The 12,273-nt window shown below is 32.1% G+C and overlaps 1 protein-coding gene and 1 long non-coding RNA gene across 2 annotated transcripts; one reads left to right on the top strand and one right to left on the bottom strand.

Annotated features, from left to right (window-relative positions):
- Window positions 1-262: 262 nt before the first annotated feature.
- On the bottom strand, window positions 263-2,115 carry LOC140436925 (uncharacterized). The gene is made up of 3 exons (XM_072526090.1): window positions 1,868-2,115; window positions 1,614-1,811; window positions 263-769 (listed from the first exon to the last, which is right to left on the bottom strand). Exons 1-3 carry the CDS (start codon window positions 2,048-2,050, stop codon window positions 263-265), a joined length of 888 nt encoding a protein of 295 aa, XP_072382191.1. The 5' UTR covers window positions 2,051-2,115.
- Window positions 2,116-2,389: 274 nt separating this feature from the next.
- LOC140435654 (uncharacterized) lies at window positions 2,390-12,191 on the top strand. Its single transcript, XR_011950219.1, has 3 exons — window positions 2,390-2,611; window positions 10,831-11,159; window positions 11,606-12,191. It is a non-coding gene; the product is annotated as an uncharacterized lncRNA (long non-coding RNA).
- Window positions 12,192-12,273: the final 82 nt, after the last annotated feature.

Raw genomic sequence — 12,273 nt, 5'->3', positions numbered from 1 at the left:
GATCTAAAGAAACACGCCGGGTCAAAATGGATACAAATTGCCCAAGAGAGAGAGGCATGGAAGGAGGAGGAGGAGGCCTATATTGAAGGATGGATGTTTAGGGCTGTTTAGATAGATAGATACATTTATTTACAATAATTAAACATTACTTTTTCAACACCTCAACTATTTGACTACCACTTGAAGCTAAGGAACTTATGTTGGTGTTTATATCCTTAAGCACTTCTAAAAGTTCTTTATGCATATTAATCATTGTGTTATTTTATATCCTTTTCTGTTTGGTTGTGGATGGCCGTGAAGTAGATTGTTCAGCTATTTGATTTTCTTTTGGAACATTGGAATTAGTCGGGTTTGGAAAACATTGCTGGGTTTTTAATTTAGATGGGAGAAAGGTATCTGGTGTAGAGTTAGAGGATATTATACTGGGAAGTTCAGTAACTGGAAAATTAATACTTTTCAGTATTTGATTGCCCAGAGAAGGACGGCTCACACTGGCTATTGAATGTAAATCCTTGGGTAATTGGGGTACAGTATCAAAAGATTCAGAATTAATAGGGTGAACAAGGGTAGCAGGGAGATGAGTTGGAGGGCGAACAATGGTATCAGGGAAATGAGTTGAAGGGGAGACAATGGTAGCAGGGAGATGAGTTGAAGGGGGGACAATGGTAGCAGGGAGATGAGTTGAAGGAATATACGGCTTGGTTTTATTAGGATCAAGAAGGATCAACTTAGGTTTAGTATTTGTATTGTGTCCAAGGCTTACATCTTCCTAAAACAAAATATCTACACTTATTACAGAAATAAAGCTTACTTACATAAAACAAATACTAGTATTAAAATCAGTTAAATAAGTAATAAGGTATTTTATTTGGAAAACCTATTTTGAAAATATGTATTTTGGATCTTAAGTATATGTAAATACTTTTGTTAAAAATTATTTTGTAGTTCTATTTTAAATAATAAAGTAACAATGTATTTGCATTTTGTATTTACTTAAATACTTTTACTAAACTACAGTAGACTCCCTCTATAACGAGAACTGAAATGGCATTAAAACAAAAAAGAGTTTTTTTTATTGTCAATGATATAAATATAATAAATAATATAAATATAATAAATAATATAATAAATAAATAAATAAAAATAAATAAAGATATAGGTTAAAACAAAAAATCTGTACTTGCATTTTTCCCAACTACATAATGTATAAAGCCCATTTTCACGGATAACATAAACTATTGCTTCTGCAATTGGAAGAATTCTGTCATTTTTGCCTGCTTTAAATTGTTCAGTATTATTCTATCATATTTTCTAAATATGTGAAACAGTTGTATTTATTGTAAAGAAGTTTATTGCGGGCGGCAGTTATATGTATTGCGGGGCCGTTTAAAAAGGTATTTATTTATAGCTACGTCCGGGCCAAAAACGTAAAAAAACACGTTTTTCAATTTTATTTTCTCTCGTTATAACCAAATTTAGCTCTCTCGCTATAGAGGGTTATAGGTCAATAGAAATTTTACGGGACATCTAATGTACCTCGTTATAAGCGAAACCTCGTAATAACCGTGTTCGTTATAGAGGGAGTATACTGTATTTTTAACATTCCTACTTACATACAATTTTCTTTTTTTCAAACCCACTTCCTCATTTTTAGGATTCCCCTCATATGAAGGATTTCCCATTATGCTTAGCAATCTAAGTTCATATGAGGACAACTGTTGACTACATGACGGTCCACCTCCAGTCTTGCTTTCATACGTTTTTATACCAGCAGCTTTTCCTTTTACTTTGGACTTCCAATCAATTAGCGTCTGAAATAAAATATATTTTTTGGTAATGTTTTGTTTTCTTCAAAAGCAATTATTACCTTTTTCCATTCAGCTGTAGTTTTTTCACCATATCCAAGTGCATTTAGTTTATTTGAAAGTTGCTTCCACAGTTCTGTCACCTTTTCTTTGCCGTTACATCCTGGAAATCTATTTGTAATAATTGATGGATTTTTTTCAGCAAAATCCAACAAAATTGCCCAATGGTCTGCATTTACCCTCATGTCTATTGAAAATGAATATTTTGGTTTGTTTGGGATTGGGAGCACAAAGCACAAAATATCCAATAAACGTCTTACTTAACCTTAAACTATTGGTATTGACATAAAGAATCGACACGATTTTACAAGGTTGTTACGGGGAGCGGTAAAGGTAATTTCGATACGGCATGCTACCAAATTATCGTTTCAAAACGAGGCGTACTGGTTGCTAGGCAACGTGACGTCACTAGAATAGAATTCTATTTTGCGTGCTCCCTGTTCTGGCAGCCAGCTCTAATGTCAATAAATAGAACACGGAACGAAACCTTAAGTAAGACTGCTCTCTTCCCTTTATGACAATCATCGAGCCAAGGAACGCCGAGACACCAACTTGGATTTCTGTGCTCTGTGTTCGCGTTGACATTCACCGTTTCATTACGTCAAAAATTAACAATTTATTGGACATAACCCTATTAAGTAACAAATATTTACTTTGATTTCTGTTTTTAAAAATATAAGTATAGGTATTTGGTCCTATTTTTGTATGTATTGTCTTGTGTGTTATGTTTAATTAATATTTTAAAGGTAATTGTTTACTTTAACGACCGTTTTTCTTTTTTTTATCAGTGTTTCAGAATCTCATACTTAGATACATTTTTATATTAAAAATACTTTGTCACTTAACTTAACAAAGCCTTTAAATATGTCTAAAAAGGATTTGGAAAAACTGATAACAAGGAAAAGGCAAGCGGTAAGCACTATAAGTCGGGTAAAAAGATTTATTAGTGAACATAAAGATGATCCAGAAAGTTCAAAAAAGGATGATCTATTTTCTATTAGAAAAGACATGTTATGTGAATCATTTAAAACTATAACTGATTTAAATACAGAAATTGCTCATTTAGATGAAAATTTTGATGATGATATTGATGACATAGAAGCTGAATATGTAGATCTATTGGCAACCATCCAAGGAGTTACATCCATGAAAAACAATAAAATCACAGTGCCTTTAGTTCATAATATGCCACAGCATCATGCAACCAGTACCACTAAATTACCTTCAATTGAAATTCCCACATTTGATGGGAAAGATTTAACTAAATATAAATCATTTATAGATATATTTACAGCAGTTATAGACAAAAATATAAATTTAAAAAGCGTAGAAAAATTATTTTATCTAAAAAATTATTTAACACATGAAGCCCTCAGCTTAATAAATAATCTGCCATTAGTGAATGATTCATACAATGAAGCTTTACAAATTTTAAATAACAGATACAATAATGAAACTATGATTATTAATTCACATATTTACCAAGTTCTTGATATACCTGCCATGCAAAAAGGAACTGCTAGTTCATTACGAGAATTTATAAGTAAGGTCAAACAACAAATTGGTGCCTTAAAAAATCTTAATCAACCAGTAGATAGCTGGAATATGCTTTTAGTCTGTATACTGTCTAGAAAAATAGATCAGTTTACGAATAGGTCATATCAAATTAATAGAGATAGTTCAAGTTTACCATCATTAAATGGATTTCTAAAATATCTCGAAAATAGGGCAATGGCTCTTGAAGCCACTAATAGTACATCTGAAACAAAGTTGAAGGAAAATAAACAACTTACACACTTAGTAACCAAATCACAAAGTAATGTTAAATGTCAATACTGTTCCATCAATGGACATAAACTTTATAGTTGCAAAAAATTTAAAGTCCTTTCAGTCAATGAAAGAATTTCCTTTGTTGATAGAAACAAACTATGTTTAAACAGCCATACTGATAAATGTAGGTTAAATTTAAAATGCCAAACCTGTCACAAAGGACACAATTCATTACTGCACTTAGAAAAAGTGGCAGTAAGTTCTAATATTGCTCAATCTAATCAAGATGCAAGCACTTCATCGCAATACGATGCTGTAGTAAATTTTAATTCGATTTATAAAAATCGAGCAAATACAATCTTACCTACTGTAAAGGTAAAGGTTAGAACAGCATCAGGTCACAACTTGATTGTCAGAGGTTCGGTCGATACAGGCTCACAGGTTTCTTTGGTAACAAATAGTTTAGTAAAAAGGTTAAACCTAAAGACATACAATAATTATTTAGATATTGTAGGGATTTCACAAAATAGCACAAGAATCCAAAAGGCAGTTGATTTGAATATAGAATCATGTATATATGACTTCAGTACAAATATAAAATGTTCTGTAGTGGATATAATAACAGGGAATCTACCCAGGTTTAGTTTTAATACATCTAAAATACCAGAATTTGTTCAATTGTCTGATGACACTTTTAATCAAAGCGGTGAAATCAGTCTACTACTAGGAGCTGATGTTGTGTTTAAAATATTTTCTCGCAGAAAAAATAAACTGCCAAGAACTAATACTTCAAAATACTCTTTTAGGTTTTATTGTTAGTGGATCTGTATCAACCAACCAGTTCTCAAATTTAAATATTGTATGCATGCATACAACTTATAGTGATTTAGACACTGCCATCTCTCAATTTTGGGAAATGGAAAAGGTTCCTGAAGTATTCTTAGAATTTACAAGTGATCAGGAAGCTTGTGAGGCTAGTTTTCAAAATTCAATAAAAATAATCGAAAACAAATATCAAGTTAATCTGCCTCTAAAACAAGAAAATATTAATTTAGGTAACTCTTTTGCTGTAGCTCTTAAGAGATTTGAAAACTTAGAGAAAAGGTTTGTTCTAAACCCAACTCTATACTTTGATTATAAAAAATTCATAGATGAATATATTCAACTTGGTCATGCTAAAATTGTTCATTATGATCCAAAAATTTTAAATAATGGCGAGGTTTATTTTATGGCTCACCATCCAGTAATAAGAGAGGATAAGAAGACTACAAAATTAAGAATAGTTTTTGACGGTAGTATTAAATCTAAGAGCAAAAAGTGCTTAAATGATTTTCTATATAATGGTGCTGTTGTACAAAATGAACTATTTGATATATTAATCCTATTTAGAATTTATAAATATATTATATCTACTGATATTAAACAAATGTTTAGAATGATACTTATTCACCCTGAAGACAGAAGATATTTAAATATATTATGGAGAGAACCACATAGTGAGCTAAAGTGTATCCAGTTGCAAACAATAACATATGGGTTACGAAGCTCATCGGTTCTAGCTACTAGATGTTTAGTCGAACTAGCCAATACAGAAGGACAAAATTTTCCTTTGGCAGCTAAAGCATTAATAAATAATACCTATGTAGATGACATCCTAGCAGGAAGTGATACTATAGAAGAAGCAAAGAAACTCAAAAATGAACTAATTTATCTTTTGCAACTAAGGTCATTTTCCTTGCACAAGTGGTGTTCAAACGATCCAAGAATAATAAGTAATATCCCCAAAGAAAATCAACATTTTGATGAAATTGACATAAATAAAATCAACTTTGTTGTAAAAACATTAGGTTTATCATATGATACCATTACTGATAATTTTAAACTGTCATCGCCAAAAATTAATATCAATGACTGTCTAACAAAAAGACAGGTATTAAGCTTTATATCAAAATTTTATGATCCTTTAGGATTAGCAGGTCCAGTGTTAGTCAAAGCAAAAGTTATAATGCAGACAATTTGGCTTCGTAAAATTAAATGGGATGAGGTACTGCCTAATGATTTGCAGGAAATTTGGAAAAATTTTATTACTGGTCTAATAAATATGCCAGTTTTAAAAATTCCAAGAAATTTAGCCTTTACTGATGCTGAAAGTATTGAACTTGTAGGGTACTGTGATTCATCAATGCAAGCATATGGAGCAGCACTTTATGCTCGAACTATTTGTAATGACACAGTTAATGTTAATTTAATTTGCTCAAAGTCTAGAATCGTTCCAATAAATAAAAAGTTAACTATACCTAAACTAGAGCTAGATGGTGCCTTGTTGTTAACTAATTTAACTTTTAAAATTCATAATTTGTTAAAAGCAAATATTAAAAAGATTTTTCTTTATTGTGACTCAAATATAGTATTGGCTTGGTTAAAAACCGAACCTGTCAAATTAACTCCTTATGTAGCTAATCGTGTTTTAAAAATTCAAAACATGTCCACAAACTTTAAATGGCTTTATATTAATAGCAAAGAAAACCCAGCAGACTGCCTTTCTAGAGGCTTGGAGCCTAATGATATTGAGTTGCATCCCTTATGGTTTACTGGTCCAAAAATGCTGTTGGACAAAAATTTTGCTCATAATGAGCTACCTGTTCAATTTCCTTATCCAATGCCTGAACAAAAAGTTAGTGTACATGTTATACAAACAAAGGAAAATACATTCTTTAAAAAATACTCCAATATAACTAAACTGCAAAGAATTACAGCATACATTCTATGATTTAAAAATAATTCTCTAAGTAAATTGAAAGGCACAGAAAAATTTTCTGGTAATTTAAATTTGCTAGAGTTAGATAATTCTTTAAAGGTAATTATAAAGTGTCAACAATATTATCATTTTTCTCAGGAAATTAAAGATCTTATATCAAATATAGTTTTAAAATCACCATTAAGTACGCTGTCTCCTTTTGTTGATGGTGATGGGCTTTTAAGAGTAGGTGGTAGATTACATAATTCTAACATCTTATATACTCAAAAGCATCCAATAATTTTGCCAAAGGCTAGTCATGTTACAGATCTCATAATAAGGCATGAACATTTGAAATTACTTCATGCTGGTCCCAGGCAAGTGCTAAGTTCATTAAATTTAAATTATTGGTTAATAAATGGAAACCGAGAAGTAAAAAAAATTACTAAAAAGTGTGTAATATGCTTCAAATTTAAAGCAAAATGTTCTGAACAATTAATGGGATCTCTACCAGAAACAAGAGTTTGTGCTGCTAGAGTATTTCAAAATGTGGGAATAGACTTTTGTGGCCCTTTTCTCGTCAAGCAATCGAGAATAAGAAAATCAATAAGCACAAAAGCCTATATAGCTCTTTTTGTGTGCTTTTCTGTAAAAGCTATCCACATGGAACTATTATCAGACCTTACTACTGAAACTTTTTTAGCAGCATTTAAGCGCTTCATTTCTCGCCGTGGGAAGCCTTTGAACGTATATTGTGATAATGGATCCACGTTCAAGGGTGCTAACAATCAAATTAATAACTTTTATAATCAATCAGTAAAAATAGAAAATGTCGGTTTAAATGAAAAAATTAAATTTAGTTTTATTCCCAGTTACTCCCCAGTTTTTGGTGGTTTGTGGGAGGCTGGAGTAAAAAGTGCCAAATACCACATAAAAAGAGTCATGGGCACAAATGAGCTCACATATGAGCAATTTAATACATTAATTGTACAAGTGGAAGGTATCTTGAATTCAAGACCACTTATGGCTATGTCACAAGATCCAACAAATCTGGAATATTTAACACCAGGACATTTTCTTATAGGAGCCCCCATAACCAGCTTTCCAGAACCTGATATTACCGAAGTTCCAAAAAATCGTATAAAATTTTGGAATCTCTACTCAAATGCAACAGCACTTTTGGAAAAAGTGGCATCAAGACTATTTAACACAGTTGCAAAATAGGCCAAAATGGAAAAATAAACTACCTAATTTAAAGGAAGATATGTTAGTCTTACTAAAAGAAGACAATATTCCATCATTTAAATGGGCACTTGCACGTATCACCAAGGTTATCCCTGGAAAGGATAAAATGGTTAGTGTTGTTGAAGTTAAAACCAAAAATGGGACCTATGTAAGATCAGTCACAAAGGTGGCAGTATTGCCATCCTATGAATAATTGTAAATAATGTAAATAAAATTAATTTAGTGTAAGAAGTAGTATAACTAGTATTTTAGATAGTAGCTATATTTGTAAGATTTCACATGAAATGCTCTGGCCCCCAGCATGTTGGAAACAATATCCAACACCTATGCAAAATTATTGGGACGCTTTGTAGGTTCGGGTGTGTTCGGTCGGAAGTGACAGTGTTTCTCCCTGCCACCACCAAAAAGTGACAAGTGACATTCTGCGCCAGTGCATTCATTACGCATAACGCCATTTTTTTTAGTTGTAGTTTTATAAAAAGTAAAAACATACATTAGCTCTGGCTTGTTGCCATCTAATTATTATTATTATTGAACTAGTAAATATTGTATTAGCTCTGGCTTATAGCCATCTAATTATCATAAGTGAATGGTGAATAGTCTAAATTAAATAAAGGTGTAACTACAGTAAGTTTCGTGAGTCTTATTTCAATTAATTAAGTATACAGTCCGCTAACCATCGAGGCTTTATTGTGCGTCTCGTACAATGATATCTGTCTCTTCGTTTAATATCTCTTGTGTCAATGCAGTTAAAGATATGAGTAGACTGAATGCTCGTGAAGTAGAGCAGTTAAATAATGTTATCAAATCATTCTCTTCTATCTCTTCGAAAAATAAGTTGGGTAAAACTCATCTCATCGAACATCACATTGATGTGGGTTCGTCCAAGCCCTTCAGGCAATATCAATATCCCTTGCCTCAAGCCTGGCATGAAAGCCTAGTAAAGGAGGTAGATGAAATGCTAAAGTTAGGTATTATTGAGCCCAGTACTTCTTCTTTTTGTAGCCTTTTGTGGTTGACAAAAAAGAAAGACTGGACTTTTCGTGTCTGTTTTGACGGACGTAAACTTAACAGTATAACCATGAACAGAGATGCGTATCCTATACCTCGTATAGATATCATCCTGAGTAAGTTACAAAACGCTAAATTCATTTCATCTATTGAGTTGAAGAAAGCATTTTTACAGATTCCACTGAGCGAAGGGAGTAAGAAGCTCACTGATTTTGCAGTCAATGGAAAAGGATTGTATCAGTTCACTACAATGCCTTTTGGTCTTGTGTCTGCTCCGCAGACTATGTGTCGGTTAATGGATTTGGTAATTGGTCCTGCTTGAGATCCTTTTTGTCAGTATTATCTTGATGATATTCCTGTTATTACTCCTGATTTTGAAACTCATATCTCTGTATTGCAGCAGTTGTTTCAGCGTTTAAAAGATGCAAATTTGACTATTAACTTAGATAAAAGTAGCTTTTGTCGTGAGTCTATTAAGTTTTTGGGATATGTTGTAGATTCACATGGTCTCCATACTGATCCTGATAAGGTATCGGCTATTCGTGATTTTCCAGTGCCTAAAAATACCACTCAAGTCCGTCGATTGTTAGGAATGGTGGTTTATTACAAAAAATTTGTCAAGAGTCTTATTCTACCTTGTTGTCAGGGGATAACAAAACGGGACAAAATATTGTGTGGACTCCTGAAGCTAATGAAGCTTTCATTAAAATCAAGGAGGCTCTCACAAATTCCCCAGTTATGGTAGCACCGGATTTCTCTAACCCTTTCTATTTGATGACTGATTGTTCAAACACAGCATCTGGTGGGGTACTCTATCAAATTGTTGATGGAGAAGAACACCCTATAGCCTACACCAGCAGGAAATTAAATAAAGTCCAGAAAAATTATACTACAACTGAAAAGGAGTTGTTAGCTATAATTACAGGTATTGAACATTTTAGATGTTTTCTTGAAGGTCGTTCGTTTACGGTCATAACTGACCACAGTAGTTTGGTGTGGTTACAAAGTATGAAGAACCCATCTCCTCGTTTGGCTAGGTGGATTTTAAAATTGGCACAATACGATTATAAAATTGTTCATCGTAAAGCTTCAGGTGTAGTAGTCGCTGATGCACTCTCTAGAACTTATGATATTAATTTGTTAGACTTATCTTCCTTACAACCAGATGACTGGTATCGGAAAATGTTGTATGATGTACAGAATGTACCAGGTAAATTTCCTGATTTTAAAGTTGAACATGGTGTTTTGTATAAACATGTCTTAAGTTCCATGGATGCCCTTACTGGAATGTCGGATTGGAAGATAGTCGTTCCAACTCCTAATAGAGCAGAGGTTTTGGCCACCTTTCATGACCATCCTGCGGCAGCTCATTTTGGTTTTTACAAAACTTTGCGTCGAATATTCTGAACTTTATTACTGGCCTAAGATGCGTCAAACTGTACGTAGCTATATTGCTAAATGCAAAATCTGTGCTACATGCAAACCAACAAATCTTCCTCAACCAGGTTTAATGGGTAGTTATCTACAGATTGATTTTCCATTTCAACTTCTACCTTTAGATCTCATTGGTCCGTACCCTAGGTCTTATAAAGGTTCCCAATATGCTTTAGTAGTTGTTGATTATTTTACTAAATTTCAGCCACGATTCAGTGCATTGAAGCTAGCCCGAATCCTCACTTGAGATTTAGTGTCTCTTTGGCTATTTAAATTTGTTCCTCTAAGCTTAGCCATATCTTTAGTATTTTGCATCACCTCTCTTCCAGTGCTTCTGAAATTTGTAAGCTATACGCTTCCTAAAATCCAATACTCCCGAAGTATAGAGGTTTCAATTGGCTAGACCCAACGTGTGGCGTCTGTTCCACTTCTGGCTTAAAAAAAAATATATCTCCTTTAACTTTTGGTTTTGATCTTGAGTTGTTATGGTTTTCACTAGTTGTGCTTTTAGATTTTCATTTTAACATTTAGTTTTTGTACTTCAAAATTTTTTTTTATGTCTATACCTTAAATCAACTTGTTTTGCTATATTCTGTGTAGACTGAATAAATTGCTTTGGTTTTGATTGGTTAAATAACTATTTTAGATTAATAATAAATAAATTAAAAATTTAAATAACTTAAAGTTAACTATTTCACATATTTTACAAGTCCGGAGTAGTCAATAAGTTGAGTCACTACCTCGAAATAACAGTTTTTGAAATTTTAGGTTCCTTTGGGAGTTGTAGCAGTATATTTTATTGGATTTCACGACTGGACCCCAAAACAAGTAAACATTACTGGTATAGGTATCCCTTCAGAATATTAGTGAACTCATATCCATGAGTTTCTTTCTCATAGATATATGGTCACCAAATAGCCAGTTGGGATCATATCACAAAATTATATACAATGGAGAATCATGATAATGATTACAAAATGTGCAATAAACTCACTGAAGCGCATGTAAAAAATTAAAAAAAAAAATGAAAGTTTCATTCGCAGCACAAATATTCAGTGGAAGAGTTGCTGCAGCAATGAAGATGTTAGCAACACACAGTAAGTATATACTACTAGTAAAAGCAAGTCACTTAACGAAAAAATTAGGTATTAAAAGATAATTTACAATAAAATATATCCTTAAATGTTACATTTCCAGTAACATATGGTCTGAATTATTTTTAAAAGATTATTTGAATAGCTCCCTGTGTAAGCGTCAATTTTAAAATTTTTCAGGAAGCAAACAATAATCGTATTTAACAATTGTTTTTGAAAATATCAATTTTCTTTTTTTTTTGTTTTGTACATTTTATGCATTTTCAATATTGTATTAAAAAGAAAATATTTTTAGAACACTATAGGTTAGTGCATTAGAATTATTTTTTTATTATAAGACCACTGGTTAATAAATGGTGTTTGCAACATTCTTTTTATAAACATTAATAAAACATTCATTCTTGTTATACTCTGTAAAAACGTGTTAATTTTGTACTTGTCTATTTTAGGTTCTGATATGCAAAAGGAAGCTCTTCACACTGCAGAGTTTATTTTATTTATGGACAAAGTTTTTGACAGTGTGAATGGAGCAAAAGTGTTACCGGAAGGGGGAAAAGGACTAAGAGTAGCCGTTACTAATAGATCGGAACATGAACATTTTTGGACAGAAGCAATAAAAGTATTTGAAACATTTAAATTTATAAATAGTAATCGTCAACCTCCTTCTGTAAAGAACTGGATTCACACTATCAAAGCTCTAAAATATTTGTGGAACAAATTGAATAAAGATAGATTTAAATTTTTAGCAATAAGAAATTTAAGTCAAGATCCTCTAGAGAACTTCTTTGGATCCATTAGGTCTCATGGTATTAGGAATATCAATCCATCTTGCTTTTCTTTTGTAAATTCTTTTAAATCATTGATAATAAATAATTATGAAGCATCACATTCACAGATCACCTAACCTCTAGATGCTTCACGACAATACTTTAGTTGGATATGAAATTCAGCGCTCCAAGAGATTTGTATCGGAACTAATTCAAGCGATAAATTACGCGGGAAATTCAAAATTTAATTTTGGTGGGAAAATTTAAATAAAGCTTAAAATATTTAAATATAATTTGGTATATTTGAAAAAAAAATGTATTTGAAATTTTAAAATGTGCAAATTATTTTT

Source organism: Diabrotica undecimpunctata, chromosome 3, assembly GCF_040954645.1.
Source record: "Diabrotica undecimpunctata isolate CICGRU chromosome 3, icDiaUnde3, whole genome shotgun sequence".
In the NCBI taxonomy this organism is placed as follows: domain Eukaryota; kingdom Metazoa; phylum Arthropoda; class Insecta; order Coleoptera; family Chrysomelidae; genus Diabrotica; species Diabrotica undecimpunctata.
Note: the sequence above shows the minus strand (reverse complement) of the source record. Positions and strands in the feature narration are given on the sequence as shown.

What these genes read in the sequence shown, in the direction of transcription:
- LOC140436925 (XM_072526090.1), bottom strand. Translation starts at nt 2,050, where the DNA reads ATGAGGGTAAATGCAGACCATTGGGCAATTTTGTTGGATTTTGCTGAA. An exon ending in CTACAGCTGAATGGAAAAAG is followed by an intron (nt 1,812 to 1,867) that starts GTAATAATTGCT and finishes ATTTTATTTCAG; the next exon opens with ACGCTAATTGATTGGAAGTC. An exon ending in TGAAAAAAAGAAAATTGTAT is followed by an intron (nt 770 to 1,613) that starts GTAAGTAGGAAT and finishes ATTTTGTTTTAG; the next exon opens with GAAGATGTAAGCCTTGGACA.